Source organism: Pogona vitticeps, chromosome 1 (assembly GCF_051106095.1).
Source record: "Pogona vitticeps strain Pit_001003342236 chromosome 1, PviZW2.1, whole genome shotgun sequence".
In the NCBI taxonomy this organism is placed as follows: Eukaryota; Metazoa; Chordata; class Lepidosauria; order Squamata; family Agamidae; genus Pogona; species Pogona vitticeps.
In genome coordinates this window covers 317,342,001-317,367,574 of record NC_135783.1, presented here as the reverse complement: position 1 = coordinate 317,367,574, position 25,574 = coordinate 317,342,001, and the positions used below count along the sequence as shown (strand labels likewise).

General features: G+C 40.3%; 1 protein-coding gene across 8 annotated transcripts in view; it reads right to left on the bottom strand.

The window, feature by feature from the left end:
• The window catches only part of MIPOL1 (mirror-image polydactyly 1), a 233,386-nt gene that overhangs the window by 55,370 nt on the left and 152,442 nt on the right, over positions 1 to 25,574 (bottom strand). For 7 of the 8 annotated variants that reach the window (XM_072986393.2, XM_072986392.2, XM_078392513.1 and 4 more), the window contains one exon: positions 13,876 to 13,970. In XM_072986393.2, the coding sequence (XP_072842494.2) occupies positions 13,876 to 13,970 (95 nt within the window). Of the gene's footprint in view, positions 1 to 10,373; positions 13,308 to 13,875; positions 13,971 to 25,574 lie in introns of those variants that run through there. The other variant, XM_078392515.1, reaches the window with a different exon arrangement.

The window sequence follows — 25,574 nt, the reverse complement described above, 5'->3', positions numbered from 1 at the left end:
GATGTATATTCACTTATTTTTTGTGCAGAGATTGTCCTATCTGCTCTATATAGAACACCCATGGGCACTGCTGGTAGAGGGTGGTATAAATCACATTAGAATATTAGATGATAAATGACTGAATGAACCCATGATGTATTATAGTTGGGACATATAATGTGGCCACCAAAACAGATATGGAGATATGGTTGACACCAAGGTTTGTAGCAGGATGTTGTCTCTGAATCTATGTTATGTTGTCTTTTAAGTGTCAGTAGTCGTTTAAAGTTGAGAGACAGGCCTAACATTTAAAGTCTGAGTAGAGAAGTGTTATTATCCAGAATGGAGTATAGCTTGTTGATCGTACATATGAGTGTTCTCAGTCGGAAGTGAGACCCAATAGTGTTCTGTCATTCTCTTTCTGGTCTGTCTTGCAGTAGCTTGTTCTTGGTACTAGTCTCACCCTATCCATTTGTTGTTTACTTCACTAATCTGTAGCTTCAGAAATGACTGTTGCAAATTCATGAGTTTTGAGCCTCTGTCTTGTGGATCTGAACAGATGTGAACAATAGATTTTGTTCTGTGCAGAGATTGGGAGCGTATACGTACATGCCGCAGTCAGTGGTACTGTTCAGTAGATACAAGCAGAAAATATAATAAAATACAAACTGTTAGACATATTTACAGAGTTCCGCCAAACCAAACCAAACCAAACCAAACCAAACCAAACCAAACTAAACCAACAAAACCTAACCTATTCTTCTTTGAAAACTGCTGATGTATTTAAGGAAGTTGTGGGTTTTTCGGGCTCTTTGGCCGTGTTCTGAAGGTTGTTCTTCCTAACGTTTCGCCAGTCTCTGTGGCCGGCATCTTCAGAGGACAGCACCCTGTGCTCTGGTGTAGTTGGCTTTGACAGAGTGCTGTCCTCTGAAGATGCCGGCCACAGAGACTGGCGAAACGTTAGGAAGAACAACCTTCAGAACACGGCCAAAGAGCCCGAAAAACCCACAACAACCATTAGATCCAGGCCGTGAAAGCCTTCACGAATGTATTTAAGGAAGGTTGCACGTAAATCTAACTAAGTATAATGGCAGTAACTCTCTACTAAATATAGCTGGAATTGTGGCCAAGCTGGTTGGGGGATTCTGGGAGTTGTGCAACAAAAAATGTAGTTTTTCTGGATTTTTTATTTTTTTAAAAAAGACTGTAAAACAAAAATGATGAAACTGAGGCTGTCCTATTTGGGGCACATCACGAGAAGGCAAGATTTTGGAAAAGATGAGAATGCTGGGAAAGTTGAGGATGTGGGAAAGGAGGAAGACCAACTATGAGGTGCATTGATTCCATCAAAGGAGCCACAGGCTTGAGTTTAAAAGAGTTGAGCAGGGCTGTTGAGGATAGGAATTTTGGAGATCTCTCATTCATAGGGATGCCATATGTTGCAGGTCACTTGAAAGCTTGTAACAACAGTTATAAATATGACATGAAACAACAACAACAAACATAAGTCCCAGATCCAGTAGATGCTCGCAAGTGAATGGCTATACTGTGATGTATACTGGGAGAGGTAGTAAAAAAAATCCCATTTCTCAGTCCTGTCATCACAAATGGACATGGTGAAAACCTACAATATGTTTTATCAGAAATCTACATGTGGTTTTCCTGCTATTCTCCAGTCCCTCTTTTACCCTGGTTTCTGTGTACGATCTGTAAGAAGCCCTGTAAAGAGCAAACTTCTTCCTTTTTATAACTTTGTAAATCTGGCTAAGGTCACAAAAATCCTGAGAAACATAACATTGCAGGGAGGCTATTGAATAAAAAACTGAGGTGCGTGAGCTCCTCCCTGGAAAACTAAAGATCTGATAAGATTACTTGTATTATCTACAACATCATTAGTTTCAATACCACTAGCAGTTAAATGCAGATAAGCTTTTGAGATACTATTGTTAGTTTCTATCTGGTAACAGTGGGCATCCTATTGTGAATTCACACTGGTGTGCTTCTAAACACTGCTCCTCTTTCTTACTATTATCATCCCAAAGAACAGGCTAAAGAACTTAAGGAAGCTTTTTCTGATGTAAGTAAGTGAAATCCAGCATGAAACCAAATGAACAAGTTTGAGGTTCCAGCTTCACAACACACTGTTTAAACGAGTTCCCCCAGAAATCCATTCCCAAGGTGGAGAAACAAAAACAGCCGGCCTACAAAGCATAATTTACAGACTGATCGCACTGCTAAAAACTGCATTTGAAGGAGTGGGCTGTAGTCTAGGAAAGCTTATGACGAATAAAACACGTTAGTCTTTAACTTTAAGGTGCCACAGAAAGCTGCTATTTTCACTACTTATTCAATTTTGTAATCACATGACTGGGATTGTCTTCTAGGAGTCAAATTTCACCATATGGCTTTTGAGATATAAAAGTTCAGAAATGGTATACCACTGTAAGATTATGCACAATACTTACAAGAGTTAACTTGATTATCACTGCCACTATCTATGAAACATCCTCTGTCATGTTCCTTTCCAGTGCTACTGCTGCCCCCTAGGTGTCTATTAGGTTCTTCTCTGCTCCAGTCAATACCTGATTTCTTTTCTATTCCTTCTTAGTTTATTCTCACTCTATTTTATTGTAACTGTATCAAATGATTATGTAATGCTCTTGTGTCTTATTTACTAACTCGAGTAGACCAGATAGGCGGGGTATAAATCAAATCAATAAATCAATAAATCAATAAATCAATAAACCAACCAACCAACCAACCAACCAACCAACCAACCAACCAACCAACCAACCAACCAACCAACCAACCAACCAACCAACCAACCAACCAACCAACCAACCAACCAACCAACCAACCAACCAACCAATAATGTATTATCTAAATCTCTACAGATGTGCTGAAAAAGAAAAAGTTAAAACCATGTGAGAATACAAAAACAAACAAACAAAACCCCTCTTCCAAATCCATGTACTAGAGTTTCTGATAACATCTTTAAACATAGGTAGAGAGAGATGAGAAGAAAGGGGGGGGGGCAAAAATATGAGAATTAGCGCAGGTTGTTAGAAGACTTTCCGAATGTGAAGGTAGGAGGGTTGCTACCTGATCTGGAAATATCTAAAGAAAAGAAAACCTTAGTCGAAGCCCTAGAATGGATGATTGTGGTTTTCCCACGAGGACAGGGTAACTCGAGGAAAGTGATTCAATCAGACCCTTCCTTCAACCATCCACCGCCAGAGAGAGAATGGGCCAGATTGGGCCAGACACCCATGTTGTGGGACAATATGTGTGGTCCGGCGTGCTCCATTGAGGAAACCCACAGATTGGGAACATTTTGGACAAGCCCCTCAATGAATCTTGTTAATTTACAGAGTTATCGTCTTCCCAAATCAAACAGTTACCACATTTCAGCTATTTTGAACCATTGGAAGTTGTAATAGATTCACAAAATGTCAAATTGAATAGATATGTTAATGTTCAAAAAGAGACTCAGTAGTTATTTCCCGCCAAAAAAGAGGAACTGCTCCTGTCTTTTAATGAACCCAATCACAGCCATGGTAACTCATTGAGGGAGTGTAGCTAGTACAAACACTCTTTAAATATCTCACTTACCTTAAAAGCCCTATTAGGGTCACTGTAAGTCAGTTGCAACTTGATGGGGAATAGCGACAACAGAATTTCTGTGAAACAGTTCTGATATCATTTATATCCCTATCCCTCAGAGTAATCAAAACATTAAATGGCCCCCTTTTGAAAGAGACTGGTGGCTGTACAACATATATGCATATAGAATCAAACTGGTATGTGAATAGAGAAATCCTCCACAGAAAATGACATCAATGTTCCACAGCCATAATTCACATAGACCTTCACAACGGAGCAATCAAACTTACAAACAAAGCCTCCCAATGACTGAACACAAAAGAAAACAAGCTAACTATAGAAGACATGAGGACACTGCTGTGACATTCAGTTGTTCTCAGCATTTAAAATATTCCCTCTTCAAAGGGCATGATATATGTACAAAAATTGGCCTTGAAACTAAATCCTGCAGAGTTCAATGGGACTTAATCCCAGGTAATCACATTTTAGGTTGCACCCTAAAATTGAATCTTGTTAAGATACTGTATTGGAAATGAAGGGAGGACTGGTGAGAAAGAAATGTTTAATTTCTCCAGTGGCTGCTGATGCTCTTCTACAAAAATATTTAGGCAAATTTATCTGGAATTCATATGAGAATGATGATTTTTTGCCACGACAAGGCAGACCCTTCATGGATTGCTGCCTTGTCATGGCAAAGGGACTTGAGTAACTCAGAGAAGCTGTGGGCTATGCCATGCAGGGACACTGAAGACAGACAGGTCATAGTGGAGAGTTCTGACTGAACGAGATCCACCTGGAGCAGGAACTGGCAAGCCACTCCAGTATCTTTGCCAAGAAAACTCCATGGACAGAAACAAAAGGCTAAAATATATGACACTGGAAGAGGAGCGGGAGGAGGCTCTTTAGAGTCCCCTGGACTGCAAGGAGAACAAATATATCCATTTTGAAAGAAATCAACCGTGACTGCTCACTGGAAGGACAGATCCTGAAGCTGAGGCTCCAATACTTTGGCCATCTCATGAGAAGAGAAGACTCCCTGGAGAAGATCCTGATGTTGGGAAAGTGTGAAGGCAAGAGGAGAAGGGGACGACAGAGGACAAGATGGTTGGACAGTGTCATCAAAGCTACGAACATGAATTTGACCAAACTCCGGGAGGCAGTGGAAGACAGGAGGGCCTGGCATGCTCTGGTCCATGGAGTCACGAAGAGTCGGACACGACTGAACGACTAAACAACAACTACAAAAAATGATTTGATTGGCCAACTTGGATGACTTTGAATGGGAACTGGACAGATTCATGGAGGATAAGGTTATGCAAAGTTTGCTTACCTGTAACTATGGTTCTTCCAGCGGTCATTTGTGAATTCAGACCAATGAGCTGCACAAACTTCTTTGGAATATTCAAGATCCTAAAAAATCAGTTAAACCACAGCTTCTCCACAGCACATGCTTCCCACTCTGTATATAATTCTCAGTTACCCACAGTCTGCCACTGATAGACACGTGAACCTGCATGACAAAGTGGGTGGGTGGGGTGGACGGCTAGGTTGTGTAAATTCACGGATGACCACTCAAAGAACCACAGTGACAGGTAAGCAGCCTGTGCTGCTTCTTCGTGGTTTCTGAAATTTACACCAACGGGTGATTGAAAAGTTCACTTACTGGCAGTGGGATGTCACACTAATATAGAAGAGATCACTGCTCTGCCAAAAGAAGCATCAGGTTTAGCCCTGACGTCAAATTGTAATGCTTGATGAATGTCGAAGGTTGGACTATGTTGCAGTGCTACAAACATCAGGTAGCTGTATTCTTCTCAGGAATGCCACAGACACAGCAAGGAGCTCTAGTTGAATGGCTCGTCAGTGTCTGAGGTACTGGCGTCTTTGCTAACTTGTAAGATAGGGTAATTTCACTATCCACTTAGATAAGCATTGGGGCATAATCGGTTAACCCTTTGGGGGTCCCTGATAACCGATGAATAGCTTATTGGACTTCTGGAATTCACTCATTCATGAGGTTATAAAAGACCAGAACTCTCCCCATGTTCAACAGGGGCATATTGGCTTTGGTAGTGTAAATCACATCTGTTTTGCTGTATTTCACGAATTGCTGACAAAATGGGCAGTTCTGAATTTGGTGCCTCTCACCCAAAAGGTACAGGCATTTGGAGTGTTCATCAGTGAGGAGTATTTTATTAGTGAAAGAGACACAGTTCTAAAATTTAATATATATTGTTGTTATATTGTTGTTGTGTGTCTTCTGTAATTATATATATATATATATATATATATATATATATATATATATGTGTGTGTGTGTGTGTGTGTGTGTGTGTGTGTGTGTACAGTGGTGCCTCTTTTAATGGGCGCCCCGTTTAACGACGAATCCGCATAGCGATGAAGATTTTAGGATCGTTTTTGCAATCGCATTGCGATGTTCCCTATGGGGAAAAATCGCTTTGCGATGATGGCTTCCGCCCCATCATCGCAAACGCCCCATTTTCACACAGCTGATCGGCGGCGCGATCTTTGCAAAGGCCCACCGATCAGCTGTGCGAAAACAGGGCATTTGTGATGAGGGGGGGAAGCGATAATCGCAAACGCCTCCGTTTCGCACAGCTGATCTGCGGGGCGCGCGATCTTCTTGCAAGGAATCCATCCCAGAAAAGAGCTGGGAGCCATCTTCTCCACTCCAGCCCCTCCCCCTCCCCGCCTCACAGCTGATCAGCGCTGGTCTTAGAAGCTTCCCCAGGCTTGCCCAGCAGGTAAAAAGGCAGTGGAAATGCACTGGGGAAGCCTCTGAAACCTGCACTTTGCTGGGGTGGGGGTGGGTGTGGCAGGGGCAGGACTGCCACCCCGCCACCCCCAGTGCCCCCCTCACGCCCCCCCACAGCAAAGCGGGGCTTTCAGAGGTGCATTTTCACTGCTGAAAAAGCCCCAGGAGGCTTCTGAAAGTGGTGCGAGGGGCGGTTCTGGGGGTGGGGGGGTCGTCCTGCCCCTGCCCCTGCCACACCCCCACCCCCACCCACCCCGGCAAAGCACAGGTTTCAGAGGCTTCCCCCAGCCTGGGGGAGCTTCTAAGACCAGAGCCGATCAGCTGTGGGGCGGGGAGGGGCTGGAGCGGAGAATATGGCAAAATGGCCGCCCCCTGTGTTTTTGCCCGGATTCCTCACTTACCGGGCAGCAAAAATGGTGGCCGTATGGAGGATTTTCGTATAAAGGTGAGTTTTTTGCCCATAGGAACGCATTAAACGGGTTTTAATAGATTCCTATGGGCTTTTTTATTCCACATAGTGACGAATCCGTATAGTGACAATTTTGGCTGCACGGATTATCATCGCTATGCGGGGCACCACTGTATATATATAATATGTGTATATATATAATTACAGAAGACACACAACAACAATGGATGAAGAAAGAGGGACAAACACACTACTTAAAACGAATAAGAAGTATTTAAAGAAATAAAGTTGAAAAGGTGGAAGAAGTATCCAAAGGTATTGCCTCAGTGGTAGCTGAAAGGGAACTGATGATTAGCTACAGAGAGGCTATGATTTACTGGACTTTAAAGGCTGTGGAATGTTTTGAAGATGTCAATGCAGGTAAAGAAGAATCCTGTTGGTGTGAATCACAGAGACCATGAAGAACAATGGCTGTTATTTCAGATGGCTGTGGACAACCTACTATATAAGAAGCAGTTACGTTTCTACATCCCAGTTGGTGGGAAACAGATGCAAGAGGATACCAATGCACTCTTGTCCTTTACCCATCTACACTGGCCAAATTTAGTAGCTGACAATGAAATTCTTACCTACCTCTGGGAGTAATAAGAACACCTTCCACATGCAGTCGTCAAAAAGAGAATAAGAGTATAATACCTTCCTGACTATTTCTTTTTACAGTCACAAAACTACTAAATGTTTATTTTAATACACATTCTTCACAGTCAGGGATTTAGTAGAAGCAGGTTGATCAACAAGCAGAAAATAAGAGTATAAAAGAGGGCAGGGAAGCTCTGCAAAACAAAAATGCATAAAAGGCCATCGTACTTTAACACCGATTTTTTTAAATGATGAAGGAAAACCAACGTGCATGACATTTCTTTAGCTTTTCTTTGTCTCATTTTAAATTATGCTATATCAAGTTGCACTGGCCTACATTCTTTCAAACAAAGGTTATATATAAATTAAGATCTATTGCACTGTGTCCCATGGTATGGAGTAATAAGCAAAGTCTCCTCTTTTGGTGAAATGCAAAACATTTCAGTGAACAACAAACTTTTTAATGGGCTGTGTGCAGGGCTCTCCATGTCCACTCAAGTTCTAGAATGTTGGGAACAATGCCATGTTATTCATTCAAAACGGCTATACAGTGGTGCCTTGCTTGACGAGGATAATCTGTTCCAGCGAAATCGCTGTAGAGCGAAATCCTCGTCAAGCGAAATAAAAAAGCCCATTGAAATGCATTGAAAACCGGTTCAATGTATTCCAATGGGCGAAATACCTCAGAGTCCAGAGAAGATCCTCCATAGGGCGGCCATTTTCTGATGCCTGTGCATCAAAAAATCCGTCCTGAACACAGCAGGGAGCCATTTTGAGCAGCCAGTGGCCATTTTGAAATCCCGATGATCAGCTGTTTTGATCGATCATCGTAAAGTGGATTTTGCCCATTAAAACATCATTGCGATCGCAAAAACATCATCATGAAGCAGATTCGCCGTCAAGCGGGGTAATCGTTAAGCGGGGCACCACTGTACTATAGAATAGCCATTAATTCCCATAGCTGAAATTCTCTGATTCTAGAGTGAAAAATCTAGTGTGGTAGGGAAACTTATTTACTGTATTTTTACCCGACTTGCAGATAATTATTGTCTCCAAAAGCATCTCACATTAATTTAAGAGAGAGCAAGAGAGAGTCCCAGCATTCATGTATACTCTATAAAGATAAGATACTAAAGGGAAAGGGAGGGACAAAGGTAAAAAGAACAGGATAGGGATTAGTTCTTTAAGTCCAGAATGACATGGTGAGCTTTAAGTGGACATTTCCAAGCAGCAGATGAGACTAAAGTTATCTTACTGATTTGTATATTTTTTGACATTTCTGTGTTGCCTCTTCAGTAAGCTCAAGGCAGCTTGCATACCTCTCCTTTTCTTCACTTTATCCACACAACAACTCTATGAGGTATGTATTCTTGAAGGCTTTCATGGCTGGCATCCAATGGTTGTTGTAGTTTTCTTTGGGCTGTTTGGCCATGTTTTGGAGGTTTTTCTTCCTAACGTTTCGCCAGTTTCTGTGGCTAGCATCTTCAGAGGACAGGGACTGGTAAAACGTTAGGAAGAAAACCTCCGGAACACATCCAAACAGCCCCAAAAAACCTACAACAACCTATGAGGTATACTGGGCTGACAGAGAATGACCGGCCCAAGGCCACCAGTGAGTTTCAGGGGGCTTTGAACCTAAATCTCTGAAGGTGCAGTCAGATACTTTCCACCACAATGCCACACAGGCTCTCTCATGTTCTTGCTTTGGTTTTGCCGCATGTTACAGAATACAGAAAAGGAAGAGGGCTTTACAGGAGAACAGGGAAAAATAAAAAAGAGTTGGAACTAAGGTGGCCCAAGTCATTTTGTCACATTCACAAAACTTCCCTTCCAGAATCTTCAGAGTGCCCACACAAACCCATATGCACACGCACACATACACAATATATTTTGTTCCTAGAGACATTTAAAAGATCCACCAACTCTCTCCCCCAAATTAAAGGAGCTATCTGAACCCTTCCTGATTGCATTTTCTATATATACAGAAAGAGAGAGAGATCTAGCTATTTCCAAGCTTGGTGCATGCCATAGTGACTGCAGAGGACTATATTATGGCCTCCAGGCCCACCAAAGTTGCCCATTCTTAAGAGACCCTTCCATGAAGTCCTGCTCAGAGAAGCAAATTGGTACATGTTCAGCCAGTGAACAGGGGAGGAGCTGGAAGAGGCTAAAAGGTGAAATAGGAAAGAAGGAAGCAGGATATATTTGACTGCTCAATGATTTTGCTCCTGTCATCTATGGTCTAGGAAAGCCTCTGTCTGGAATATTATCAATCAGATAAGCTAACCTGTTCATCAAGCCTCCTTTTAAGAGTACAAAGCCTACTGAATAAGCAGGTCTCTTATAACCTATCTTTTATATACTTTGGAAAATTTGAGAATCTCTCCACCTGGAATTGTCCTCCCATTTCGAGAATATATTTGGAGGTGCAATTATTTTTCTGCAGTTCAGTGCATTGTTCAGTACTGACAAAAACCTGCCTTTCAGCCCTGTGATAGAGCTGCTGAAAACAAAGGAAAGTATGAATCATTGTGTCCCTCAGGAATCACTACAATAGAAAAAGCCTGTGTCCATGCACTCTGCTTATCATAATGATGGGCATTTTCCCTAGTGAAGAAAAAGGCTTCAAACTAGAACCTGGGCTATTTCCTTTTTTGGGACTATAGCTCCCAGTGTCCATGGTGCTGGGTGGTTCTAGGTATTGTAGTCCATAAACAGAACTTCTCCAAGTTCTACCCAATAGATCCAATCCAAACAAAAAGTTACAATAATGCCATGGTAATGATGGTGGTGAGGATGATGCTGATTTTATTGAAAAGGAAAAGAAAGAAGAAAAGAAAGATCCAATTTGTAGCTTTTCCCTTGATATATTTGAGAACAGCTCCCATTGTCTTGAGCCAGTGTGCCTACCAGTATTTCATGTGCTTCTGCAATGAGGCAGAGATGACATTTTTGGAAATGGTTTGGATGGGGGTAAATGGCAACTCGCTGTCCTCTTTGCACTGTACAGTGATTTAAAAATTCAAAACATCAGGTATTTTAAAACATGATGGATGAAATCCCTTTCCATAAATTATGCCACATTGACTTCGCTGCCAGTGGTGATTTGGAAATTAAAGATTCCCCCCGCCCCATCCTGCAGTCATCAATGGACATTCAGAAGAGAGTTGGAAACGTTCTATTCCCAAAAAATCAGTGTGGCTGAGGATGTCATCCATCTTATATAGCACATGGATATGGAACCACGATTCCTGAGTCCTAGCCCAACACTGTGTTCCAAAACAAGATACCGATGCATATAACCTAGCAAAATAGCCAAGACAAATAACACCAGCTTAGACGAGTAACAGAAACACAAGATGTTCAAATATGATTAAGTCAAGATATGCAATAGCTCTATATTCTATGAAGAGTAATTAAACCATTATTTTTTTATAAATTAAGGCTATAATGTATTTGTAGACTGACATTTTAGAAACACTGGCATAATACTGTACTTTTTTTTTCATTTTATAGGAAGATGAATTACTTTAACACAGCATTTGCATAGTCTCCAGGCTTTTCTGATTTACATTAATCACCACCAGGGAATACAGCAGTTAGACAATTAGAACACTTAAATGGGCAATGCTGGAACATCTAACTGTTATGCAAAGTATTGTTTCAGGAATCAGGAAGAATAGCAACCTTCCCTGAGTCACAAGGGAGAGAACAAAAGTTGCCTATCTTCATTTGCAGCCAACTTTCTCTTGGCTCAAGGGACTCCTTTTAATACTTCTCCACCCCCATGTTTCCTTTACTACATTAATTTGGTTTTATATAAATTATGTTTTGAAAACTTTTTCTTTGCTAAAAAATGAGAATGAAAGGCTGAAATCCTGTTACTTAGTTTGTTAAGTGGCACTAGAGTAGGCTCACTGAATGAGTGGAGATTTGGTGTGTTGACTCATCCATAAGTTTCACTGATTCAAATAGGCCTACTCTAGTGCATCTTAATACACTAAATTAAACCACAACTAGAGTAGGCTTATTTGAATCAATGGAATTTACTGAGGAGCTGACTCACCAAATCCTCACTCATTCAATGGACGTACTCTAGTGAGCCTTACTAGGCTAAGCAATAGGATTTCAGACAAAGTTAAATGCATGATTTTGACAAAAATGTATTTTAGAAATGCCTTTAAGAGTTGGGAAAAGTCATGACTGAACTGTTGGTACGTATTCATTATTCTCTTTTAATAAGCATATCTTAGAAACATGTATAAAAGCAAATTTAGTTTTAGAAAAGTATTGGGATAAAAGTACATTTTTGAAATCCCTATGTCAGAGGGTCTCCTTCAACTGATGCTCACAGACCACTTGTCCCCTACAAGTTCTGTTCCACAGAAAAACTGAGGAACAGACAAGCATATCTGTACTCAACTTCCCCCTCCCAATGACTGATACTCAGCTTGCTTTGACCACAGTCAGATTATTGAAGAACCGAATAAGGCCTTGCAGGGCCGAAGATCTTCATAGCAGAATTCCAGATGCAGTCTATTAATCTTCATCTGAACAAAGTTAAAGAGACCCTTTTCAAGAGCTTGATTTAGTTACATGATCTTCATCATAAAGTACAGGTTCTGACAACGTCAGAGTAGTCTTTAACATTATTATGTGCTTTGATCATCTTATTAGCAAATTATTACCTAATCAATAAGCTTGAAAACCATTGCTCTATTTAATCATTCTGATAGAAATCCATTGAAAATTCGTTGAAATTGCACTTTTATGCAACAATGGTTGTGAACCAGTGAATCTTAGTAGCTCCCCCCTCATTCCGTTCTTTAGCACTGAAAAATTATCTTTTAGGATAAGATCTTCCAAAATCTACCAGCCAGCATGATTATTGGCCAGCCTGGCTGGATATTTCTATGAACTGACATATGAAAAGGCAACTTTTTCAAGTTTTGAAGCCAGCTCTTATATTAATCAGCCACTGTCTAGCTTATCTGGTTGTTGTAGCAACAAAAATGTTACAGTGAGCTTGTCAGCTGCCATTTTAAATACTTACCATATCTCTGAAATATTCTCCATGTTAGACAATATAGGGAATTTTAAACAGCAGTTCACAGACACAATTACATCAGCACCAGAAAAAAAAAGGGGAAGGTGGGTGGTAATGTCAGGCCCTGCCTGTTTGCTAAGGCCATGCATTTGTAACTATTTGTGACTATTGTCTCTTTATAACACATATGAACACAATCCAATGAGAACCATCTTTTATTTATACCAACAATATTAACATGAAGAATAAGTAATCTATAAATATTTTAAAAGTATCAGTGAGAATAGTTTTATAGCAATTAACCTTGAAATATTTATTCATATAATTCATGAATTGTACTAAGCCATTTAGCTGATTTACTGTTTATTTACTTTTGTCAATAAACATATTAATTTATCATTCCATAAAGGAACAAAGCCATCCAGGTAAAACGACATGCTTTTGAAAGCCATGCCTTAATTGTTAGAGACTTGGACTTAATACCAATAGGTAACTATTAAAATTTCAGCCGATGTTAATAAATTCCATACCAGATTGACAAGTTCAGGTCAAATAGCGGCTTCCAAATATTTCAACAAAAATAATACAAAAAGAGTTGACTTGACATAGGACAGCCAAATGACATTGCCAGTCATTTCTTCAACGGTAAATCACAAAACACACAAATGTAACTACTGTACATGCAGCAGCATGTCTCACTGAGTACTGCCCGTTGATATTTATAGGGCTAGTTGGAATGGACAAGCTGTGGCCCTCCAGATGTTGTTAAACTGCAACTCCCATCAGTACCAGGCAAGACAGTCAATGGGGAGGATGGGAGTTGCTCCAACAAAAAGGCCACAGGTTGCCCACACCTGTAACAGGATGACATGATAGCATCTTGTAGTAAGCAGGTCTTATCTCTTTAAGAAAGAAGTGTAAATAGCAACTCCTCTTTCTTTCTGACTGGATGTGATTTCTTTAGGGCCAATCATCTGGGACACTTTGGTGAGTCCAGGATGCTTTATTCCTATTGACTGCTTGCTCTGTTTAATTATATGGCACCTCTTATCTTACATTGTTCAGTAAAGACAGACCTCCCACCCCACAACACTGTTTATTTGTTCCTATGCTTTAAAATTCATGGAAATTCCCAAAGGGGGCGGGGATTGTGAGTTGACAACACATAACAACGACAAGCCAAAGTTGGTGCTAGTGCTGAACTTCTAAACAGCACAAAAGCAACTTTGATGCATTTTCAGGGAGACATTAAACACTAGATTAAAATATATATTTGATATTTTGAAGTGTAATTTAAGAGATATTATCATTTTCTTGCTTTGTGCATTTTTTTTCACTCAAAGGAAGAATAGTACAAAGAAAATCTCCCCTCCACGCGCCCCCCCCCGGACAACACATTTTCAATTATACAATTCTTATTACCTGTAATAAATGCGAAGGGTCTGCAGCTCTTCTTCTAGGTTTTTATATTGTTCAGCAGTAGCCTCTCTCTCTTGTTGCATAGCCAGCAATTTCTCCTACAAATAAATAATTGGTGAAATACTTTTTCCCCCTTTCTTTTTTTTCCCAGAACAACAGTAAAAGAGGATCGCTTTATGAGTGCTAGCTAGCATTAGGTTCCATTCTAATGCAATTTAGCACTGCATTCTTATGCATTGTTTACTCGAAAGTGCAAAACTGGGGGAAAAAATTTGGAGTACCAATCTCAGAATCACTCATTCAGCACTTGAACTTGAAAATGTTTAGTGCATTTAATCAGCTTATTATTTCATTAATTAAACTGTAGTTTCAAAATAAACAGTGAGATCCATGGAGAATGCCATGTAGGTTGTCATCAGTGATCTCTAGTAGCACATATGTTATTGGCTCCTTCAAAATTCTTTGTTTTGGATTTATTAGTCTTTTTAGAATTACCTTCTTCAACCTGGTATTCCCCCCCCCTGGACTACAAATCCCATAATACTATCAGCCGGGTAGGCATGGTGCTTAGAGAGTATATTTATTAGATTGGAAAAGGATGTGTGTTCTGGAACACAGCTTCTCATCCTCCTTCCCTAGAGAAAGAGATAACTGTAATAAGACCATCTCTATATAGTGTGTGCAATTTCTTTGACCTCTTCTTTAGCAGAACACTGCAGAAGCTTTGCAGATAAGTATAGTTTTAATAACATCTTTCATAGCTCTCTCTAGCCTTACTTTCCTGCAAGTTATAAAGGTCACAATGACCAATTCCTACCACATTCAAAACTTCCACAGGACATTAAAGAAACTAAATATTACTGGTTTCAACCTCCCCTGGGCAATTTAGTTTGAGTAATGCTTCTGACATTGGCATTTTGGGACAAAATTAGCAAGTGCAACAGTAACTAAGCTGGGATGACTTGTATCTCCCCTTCCCTACATGTCTCCAAAGACATTGTGGTAGCTGTTCTAGCTAGAAACTGTTATAGGGAGATGAGAGGCTGAGGGTGGTGGGGTAGTTGTGGCCTCAGAGAGAAAGCATATGATTTATTTTGTTCTAATCCTCCTCCTCTTTGGGGCGAGAAATAAATTGTGAGCCAATGCAGTCAGCATAAAATGGGCACAATATACTCTGAACAACCAGCTCTAATCAACCATGTGTGAGAGTCATCTTCTGTACAGTATTTAGGTTTTCAATGACAAACCTAGTTGGAACATGCAATCGTCAAGTCTTGATGTGAACGAGGCAAATATGATTGGCCAGGTTGTTTTGCTCTCTAGGTTTCTTTATCACTACAGCCTTTCCCAGAATTCAGGAAAGTTACTTTTGTTAGGCTATAGTTCACAAAATCAGCATGACTGGTGTGGCATTCTGGGAGATGTAGTCATTTTCCCAAACTTTGGCCTTTTCAACACTTACTTTGTCCAACATTTCTGAAATGCATGCGTAATATAGGAATACAGTAAGGAGCAGAGAATCAGATACAAATATCCATTACAACTATCAGTTCAAGATAGAAACAATGTGGGGATCAAGTATATGCACGACCAAAGTTCTTGCTTAGAACAGGAGGCACTTGCTTCTCACAAGAACAAGGAAGAGTTGATGATACCACAAGGGCAGTTTTCAGTAATTTAGGACTTCCCTCCTAACATCCCACAGCCTCCATGGTTTCCTGATGATGAAAGGGATTACTTGGGACCCATGGGGACCAGGGCATGGGAAGAGGAAGTCTTTAATTTCCCAGAAATTGTCCCAGCTTCGTCTACGTTGGCTTGGGCATGTCGTGAAAAGGGCTGATGGTCAGATTCCAAAAGATCTCCTGTATGGAAAATTAGTTCAGGGAAATTGCCCCACAGGGAGACTACAGCTGCAATACAAGGATATCTGCAAGCAGAATCTGAAGGCCTTAGGAATGGACCTCAACAGATGGGAGACCTTGACATCTGAGCATTCAGCCTGGAGGCAGGCAGTGCATCATGGCCTCTGCCATTTTGAAAAGACACTTGTCCAGCAGGCCAAGGCAAAGAGGCAATCCTGAAACCAGCAAAATCAGGGAGCTGGACAGGGGATAGATTGTATTTGTCTCCAGTGTGGAAGGGATTGTCACTCTCGAATTGGCCTTCTCAGCCACACTAGACGCTGTTCCAAGTCATCCATACAGAGCACGTCACCATAGTCTCTCGAGACTGAAGGATGCCTAATCTGTCCCTGCTTCTCCTGTGGAAGTTATATGAACAAGCTTTCAGTCTTTATTTAGCACCAGCTTTCATGGACTTCAGCTTACATCAAATGGAAGGCACCATATTTAGCCACAGAGGATGAAAAACCATAAACCTGATGAGGCATGAAGAAGGTTGTAAGGCATAAAAGCATATGCCAAACAAAATGTTTTAGCCTTCAGGTTTTCACAAGACTGGTTTGTTGTTTGTTGTAATGAACTATTAGGATTAAAATTTTGGAAATTTCTATATTCAATTCCTTTCAACTTTAAGGCCAATGTATTTGCTTTGCTTCTATATTTTTACAGTTTTGTATTTTATATCATGTATTTTTTGCCAAAAGTCTTGGAAGATGCAAAGCTTGATTCCTGGAATGAAACAGTTAAAATCCGGCTTGTGGGTAAAGCTACTGCTTCTAGGATCACAAGCATAACCCACAAAATACAAGAATGCCAGCCAAACCAAACTATTTTCTATAATTACACCCTACCATTGGCAAAACAACCTTCTTGAATATTGAAGGAAAGCATGCTTGAATCAAAGTAGGTGGGTTGTTCCAAGAGGCCAATAATTAACATCCTTGACAATTTTCAGTTTGCTGTGAAGTGCAATTGAAATAGTAGATAGAGAGGAAATGTTTATAGCAGACAAACCCACTCCTCAAGAGATTACCAGCTAGATTCTTTACAGAGGTATCACATCTGATATCCTTTTAGGAGAAAGGTCAGGAGACATAGTCCCTGACTCTCCTTTCACATACACCTTTACTAGCCTGGCATTACTTTCACAAGAATAGTTCCTGGCTTATAGTAATATAAGAAAATAGAAATGGCGCAAGTGGATTTAAAGCAGACAAAGCTGGAAGAGAAAGAAAACAACAGTAATACTAGGCTTGTCACTAATCTCCTCAGTATAATGTTTAAGATAGAAGTAGAACACTAGCGAATGAGAGCGACAGTAACAACCATTTCAGTATGGGCTTTTAAGTACATATGCTGCGTGAGAGTACAGTGGCCACATGAAATGGAGGATGGGGTTCCTGTACCTTGAATGACTGAATAGCAGAGTAGCTTGAACCATTGTAGCTTCTTGTACTTTGTAGCTTCTTGTAAACCATTACTTTGACAGTAACATGCGAGATGAAATGTGAGGTGGTAAATAAATATGATGTCTAGTATTTTGATATGGAGGAATTTTTCCCCTCTGATTTCAGTAAGGTGATTTCTCTTCACTTGCAGTCACACTTGGTATAACTATTTCCTGTAGAACGAGCTGGAATTTTCAGCTTGAATACATTACTGAAACAGTGACGTCTACGTTGGCTTGGGCACGGCGTGAGAATGGCTGATGCTCGGATTCCAAAGGATATCCTGTATGGAGAATTAGTGCAGAGAAAGCGCCCCAGAGGGAGACCACAGCTGCGATACAAGGACATCTGCAAGCGAGATCTGAAGGCCTTAGGAATAGACCTCAATAGATGGGAAACCCTGACATCTGAGCGTTCAGCCTGGAGGCAGGCACTGCATCACGGCCTCTCCCAATTTGAAGAGACCCTTGCCCAGCAGGCTGAGGCAAAGAGGAAATCACAAAAGCAGCAAAACCAGGGAGCTGGACAGGGGACAGATTGGATTTGTCTTCAGTGTGGAAGGGATTGTCATTCTCAAATTGACCTCCTCAGCCACACTAGACGCTGTTCCAAGTCCTCCATACAGACCACGTTACCATAGTCTTTCGAGACTGAAGGATGCCTAACTAATTAACTAACAAAGGAATTTTACAGCAAAGTTTAAAACATGGTGGCAGTAAAGGGAGGGATGGCAAAATATTGTGGCACTTTGAAGACTAACAAATTTGTCTCATTGTGAGCTCTCCTGTGTTTGAACAGGAAGATTTTGATCTGTGAAAGCTCACACAGTAACAAATCTGTTAGTCTTTAAAGTGCTGCAATATTTGGTTCCCCAAAAAAACCTTTTGAAGAGTGGACAGCAAGCTAAAACATATTAACATGCTTACCTCTTTGGAAATGATATAAAACATGTATCATTGAAAAGACGGTGAACATTATCTAATTAACTTCTGTTGCTGATGACATTATTTATTTTATTTTATGTTATTTAGTATCATTTGTACACCACCTTTCTCCAGATGAAGGGACTCAAGTTGGCTGACAATGTCAAATAACTGCCATCAATAAAAGGGGCAGATAAGTGTCCCTCCCACTTCCGCTGCTTTATGCTGTCAAATGTGATGGGGGAGGCTTAGGGAACAGGATGATCAGTGCTAGATTTCAGCATCTTATGGCCTGCCAAAGAATGCAACACAAATATATGCTAGCATAAATTTAGACAAGAAAAGGGAGCCTCAAAAAAAGTTTATTATATTATAAACTTAAAGGAAAAATGTGGTCAGAATTGTCAGCCACTTTGGATGCTGGTCCTAGTCTTAAAAAAAAAAGAATCTAGGTAAGGAAAGACAGGCTTTAAACAACAACCATTCAACTGTGTTTCACCTCAGCCAGGGTGGGCATGTTGTACCCTTTCAGTCATCCTTTAACAACCTCCATCTGTCCTACCTGGCATTGCCAGTGGGGCCTGATGTCCAACAACGCTGTGAGGACTCCTGAATTAACACTTAGAGGCTTCTTGACAGATTTGCAAGTTTTAAAAAAAGAATGACTCACTCCATGAGACTGAGGAGAAAAGAAGAGAATTGTACAGAAGAGGAATAAAGGGTAGGTATTATAAATGCCAAGAGTGGCGGAAGGCCCACGTCACTCCTGTCTATCATAGCTGAAGCTCAAGTGCAGGAGCCTATGAGAAGACAGGAGGGGCAGAGTCAATGAGACAGAGAGAGACAGAGAAAAAAAGAGGGGGTTGATGAAGAGTTAGAGAGAATAGAAGAGTTGGAGAGTGGAGAGAGAATGAGAATGAGAAATGTGTAGAAGATAAATTGAATAGTCAAGATAGTCAGAGATTATTAATGAATTGGTTAATGTGAATAAGTAAATACAACGCCTGAATGAACAAACATGTAATCAAATACAAGAAGTTTTAATGAGCGATCCTACACAATGATAAAAGAACATCTGTGATTTAAATACCAAAAGATAAATAGGCAAGTTATATTGGCAGCATGTGTCTGATGCATATATGGTGCAGTGTGGACGAGAGATTTTCACCGTGGCGACAGTGGAAGAAAGACAAAACCTTGGTTTGGGGAAAACAAATTGGGAACATTGGAGAACGTCACACCAAGTTATATAAATCTTTTTTATTGTGGACTTCCTACATGACCAGGCCTAGCAAGTCATTACAGAAGGCAGGATAAGGATGTTATTCACAGAACTTCTACATTGAAACCTTCTAAACCTACAGTAGACCCTCGACTTATGGAAATAATCCGTATTGGAACAGTGGCTGCAGGTCGAAAATCTGCAGGTCGAGGCTCCATTGACCTACAATGAACTGAAAACCAATTAATCTCTAACCGGCCATTTTTGTTCCATTTTGGGTTTTTTTCCGGTCTGTAGGTTGATTCTCCGGCTGCAAGTCGAACCCAGAGAAGTCTGTAACTCGAAAAGTCTTTAAGTGGAGCCGTCTGTAAGTCGAAGGTCCACTGTACTTTATGTGAGCTCTGCAATGTCTTCTCTCCCCAGTTATGTATATTTACTTGCCAGATTTTAGACAATTGTTTTGCCCAGTTAATTGCTAGTCTTTGCTTATGAAAACTACTAGATACTATTGATCTAATGCATGTTTACCTACTTCCAAACAAATGTACTTAGGATTGCAGCCCTATCCTTCAAATATGTGATCTTACTTAGTATCCTTTTGTGTACAGAAAAAGCCAAATAGAAATCCATCTTCCACTCTGGGCAGCTATAATTCTGTAGTGCATGTTTGCTGCATGCCTTAAGGCCTCAGATATGCAATAAAGGATTCTATTTTCATTTGCAAATCAGTTATGTTTTATTAGGGTAACTATTCAATATTAGTACTTCTGAGAATGGAAAATCTGTGCATTTCAGAATCGCAAACATGACTCAACATTAGTTCATCAGGTTTTTTTTTCCCACAGTTACTTAAAAAGTTTTCACTACAGGACATGAGAAGCTGTCTTATACTGAATCAGACCACTGGTCCATCTACAACTGTAATGCACATTCTGACAGACAGAAGCTCATCAAACGTTTGTACAGAAGCCATTCCAAGTCACATCTGAGGATGGTGGAGACTGGAACTGGTGTCTTTTGCTTACATAGGAAGTGTTTATGAGTGACAGCCTTTGCGTCTCCACCCTGCAAAGATGTCTGGTTACATTAGGGCACTGCCTTTACCTTGTAGAAGGACATAATGCCTGTGAATGGAAAGAAGGCGATCTGTTCTTTCCATCTCTCCACTTAGTGCATGAGCAGAAGTAGCATATTAGGATGCGACAGGGAACTAGAGATTAGAGGCTTCCTGTTGGACTCAGAGACTGAACAAAGAATCACAAATATTAGAAATAAGAAACATAATATCCTTATCCAAACTTCTAATGAGTGATGATTCAGATCTCAAGTGACTTTGGCTGAGAAGATGGCCTTGCGCCTTGCACTTTCACACATGTGCTTTATTACATGGCTGCTATACCGAAGGCCATGAGATGCAAAGTTGTACAAAAGCTGTGGGCCCTCATTCAGCGAATGTCCATAATATTTGTTTAGTATACTTATTATCTGCTTTTATATGTTACAAATTATCAGGACTTTGGCAAGTGAACACTATTCAGACAGTTAAAGGAATTCTGGTATCTAACTGTAGCATAGGCAATTCATAGGATTGCCATTAATTGGAGGTGAATTGACAACACATAATACAGTAACTGTAGCATAGTCAAATTTGCTGAGAAACATTTTACTGGACATGGTATTTCAAGAAAGCTAAAGAGTAGTGTTGTTTACTTAGAACTGCAATGCTGGAAAGAATTATAAGGATAATCCATTTCAGCCCCTCTTGCAATGAGTAGGGAATCATTATAAAATCCCTGGCTATTGTTTGTCTATGGTCTTCTTTTAAAAGTATTTTGACAAGTTTCTATGACTTAATCTTTCAGTTAGAAACCTTTGTTGAGCATTTAATCTAATCTACTTTCTTAGAATTCTGCTGCCTTTCACCTTGCTTTTATTGGCAATAAATAACTTCTTTCCCATATCACTGAAGCACTGTTCAGGTTATGCATTGTGGACCACGACAGGGGATGCACTACCCCTGAAATTCTGGAGTAGGGTGCCCCTTTCCCCCCACCGTGTATGTTCTGTTCTCACAGTTCCTCTACAGTCAGCATTTTAATTTTGTGACTTATTCATCTTTTTGAGGTGCAGCTTTTACAAAGTCTTACTGTACCCCCTTTCCCCCCACGATGCTGTTCCTTTGGTGACATTTTTTATTCTTCTTCCTTCTGTCTGATAAGACACTGGTCCCCAACCTTGGGCCTCCAGACGTTCTTGGACTTCAGCTCCCAGAAATCCTGGCCAGGAGAGGTGGTGGTGATGATTTCTGGGAGTTGTAGGCCAGGAACATCTGGAGGCCCAAGGTTGGGGACTACTGTGATAAGACCTATTGGTTGAAATACTAGTTTCACATCTCTACTGAGCTTCCATGGCTGAGCGAGGATTCAAATCCAGGTCTCTTGTGTCCTAGTTCATCAGTCTAGCTACTATATCACACTGGGGATCGTTTTGCTAAAATGCACACCTCAAATCCATGTAACACTTACTCTTCCTGAAAAGCACAATTGGGTTCAATGAAGGGTACATATATTTAAATACTGTACCTTTAAATACCCCTTGATCTTCATTCACTGATTGGAGGAAACAGCACAGGCGGAAAAAGGCTTGCCAGGGAAATGTGGAAAGGGCTCATGACCATGAGTCAGTTTGTGGCTCAGGTGAGATTTGAAAAGGAGTGGGAATTCCCGAATTGCTAGTTGATTATGCAAACTTCAGTTAGCTTCAAGTTAAGAAGACATCTGCTTGGTTTTTCAAAGGAAAATATATGATTCTTAATTTTTTTTAAAAAAAATTCAGGAGCTCCATAAGGTATACTTGGATCAAGACTGGTGTTTATTTTGGGAGCGATTTGCATTCTTGTGACTCAGAATTCCTTTACGGCATTGACACTGCTTCAGTTATAACATGCCCAGTGCACCCAACCTTATAATGAATTTAAGAAATGGAATATAAGTGAATGGCAGAAATTCCATGCAGCTGAGTGAGCAGGCTGACAGAAGAGAAATAGATGATTCTGTTGCTCTGGCACCTCCCTGCTAAAAATACCCATGTTAATAAAGGAGGAAAAGCCAATGTTTCCACATTGATAACGGACGATGTCTCTCCTCCTGCAATTGCTGGTGTAGTGTAGGAAATTCATGTATTCAGAGGGCAATAAACTGTAAGCATTTATTCCCTCTAGAAGAACATGATAGATAACAAAGTCATACTAACAGCTATTATATCCCAAGTAGAGCTTGGTAAAATTCTTATGGATAAAGAGCCATCATGACTGGTCTGAAAAAAGAGTTTCTAAGCTTAAAAACAACATGCTCAACTTTGCAGCAGTAGGTTTTAGTGCAGAGCAACGGTAAGCATTAGTAAAACACGGCATTTCCTTATTGTTATTTTTATCCACTAATAATGTGATTGCTAGGGACCTTTTAGCTATTGACTGTAGTGGGCTCCTGTGTGAGACAACATGAGAATGTACCTGCAGCATTTAGACTAGCATCCACCAAAGCTGGCAACTTCTTTTCAACTCTGGTCAGGCCTTCATTTATTACTTGCTCTCTAACAACTCAGTATCATCAGTTGTTCCATTTTCTATTGGATTACTAAAACAGATCTCAAAAATAATTGTTTTCATTCTATATCATTTTAATAATTCTGTATTAGTTTTGTAAAACCATTTCATACAGTGTTGACTTTGTTACCTCCCTTGAGTATTCTAATGTAAATGTGAAATCATCATCATCATCATCATCAACACAACAATAATAACTGGGGAAGTTAGCGTCAAAAGAGGAATATTTCAGGGGGATTCTTTGTCATCACTGCCATTCAACATCTCACTAATCCTCATGACAATAATGTTAAATAAAACTGGATTGGGCTACCATATTTCAGAAGAAGTAGGAAAAAATCAATCATCTGTTATACATGAATGGCCTAAAACTATACACAAAAAGTTCCACAGAGACAGAATCACTGCTAAACACAGTGCAAATATTTAGTGAAGATATTGAAATTAAATTCAGAATTGACAAATGTGCAGCTTTATCTATACAGCATGGCAAGATCCAACAACTAGATGGAATAGAGTTAAAATATGGTGATATAAAATCACTATTAAGTGATGAAAATCATAAATACCTTGGAATACTAGAAGCAGTCAACATTGTGCACATAAAAGTTAAAGAACTGACAGAAAGAGAAGATATGAGATGACTGTGGAAAATCTTAAAATCAAAATTAAAATGGGGGAAATGCAATCAAAGCCATAAACACATGGGCCGTTCCAGTAATTAGATACCCAGCTGGAATAATAGATTGGACCCAAAATGATTTAGAAGAATTGGATTGAAAAACATGGAAACTAATGAACATGCATCGTGTACTGCATCCAAAAAGTAATCTGGACAGATTGTATTTACCATGAAAAATTGGAGGCCGAGGATTACTGCAAATAGAGCAGGTAGCAGAGGAGAGAAAAAAGAAGCCTAAATGATTATACCAGTACAAGTAGAGAAAAATTACTTAAGGTGATGAAAATGGAGAATATTTTGAAAACAACAGAAACAAAGACTCAATATAAGAAACAACCATTTGAAAATAAATTAAACAGCTGGAAAAATAAACCAGTACATGGACAACACCTGAGAAATATTGATGGAAAACATAATAATTCAACATGGGCATGGCTGAAATTGGAGAAAATTAAGAAAGAAAACGAAGGCTTGATTTTTGCTGCACAAGAACAAGCACTCCAAACCAACGTGATGAAGCTAAAGGTAAAGGTTCCCCTAGACATTTTCAGTCCAGTCATGTCCGACTCTAGGGGACGGTGCTCATCCCGTTTTCAAGCTGAAGAGCCAGCGCTTGTCCGAAGACAGTTTCCATGGTCACATGGCCAGCGTGACCAGGGAACGCCGTTTTACCTTCCCACCGAGGTGGTACCTATTTATCTACTTGTATTTGCATGCTTTCGAACTGCTAGGTTGGCAAGGAGCTTGGATAAAGCGATGGGAGCTCACTCCGTCATGTGGATTCGATCTTACAACTGCTGGTGTTTCTGTGGCCAGCATCTTCAGAGGACAGAGACTGGTAAAACGTTAGGAAGAAAACCTCCAGAACACATCCAAACAGCCCAAAAAACCTACAACAACCTATGAGGTATACTGGGCTGACAGAGAATGACCGGCCCAAGGCCACCAGTGAGTTTCAGGGGCCTTTGAACCTAAATCTCTGAAGGTGCAGTCAGATACTTTCCACCACAATGCCACACAGGCTCTCTCATGTTCTTGCTTTGGTTTTGCCGCATGTTACAGAATACAGAAAAGGAAGAGGGCTTTACAGGAGAACAGGGAAAAATAAAAAAGAGTTGGAACTAAGGTGGCCCAAGTCATGTTTGCACATTCACAGAACTTCCCCTCCAGGATCTTCAGAGTGCCCACACAAACCCATATGCACGTGCACACATACACAATATATTTTGCTCCTAGAGACATTTAAAAGATCCACCAATCCCCTCCCCCAAATTAAAGGAGCTCGGTCGTGTGGATTCAATCTTATGACTGCTGGTCTTCTGACCCTGCAGCACAGAGGCTTCTGCGGTTTAGTCCGCAGCACCAACAAGATCCAAGAAATTAGTGCTAACAGCAAATGTCGACTCTGCCAAGAAAAAGATGAAACTGTCTCACACCTCATCTGCGAATGTCCAAAGACTGCACAGACAGATTACCAAATTAGATATGATAAGTGTGGCAAAATTAGTGCACTGGTCAGTATGAAAAAAATATAACTTGCCAGCCTCCAAAACCCCAATGGAACATCAGGTAGAGATGATGTCAGAAAATGGCGACGTGAAGATCTTGTGGGATTTCCGGATCCAGAATAATAGCCACCTTAAACATAACACACCAGACATAGTAGTAATAGAATGAAGAAATGTCTGGAACATTGACATTGGAATTCCAGGGGATACTTGAGATGATAATAAAGAATTGGAAAAACTAACGAAGTACAGAGATCTGGCAATCAAAACATCTCACGTAAGGATGAAACACACTTCAGCAATCTCCGGCAATCACTGGTGCTTTGGGAACAATATCAAGAAATTTCATACAGTATAATAAGCAGTTGCAGATTTCAGAAATAATGCAATTTTACTGAGTACGGTACAGTG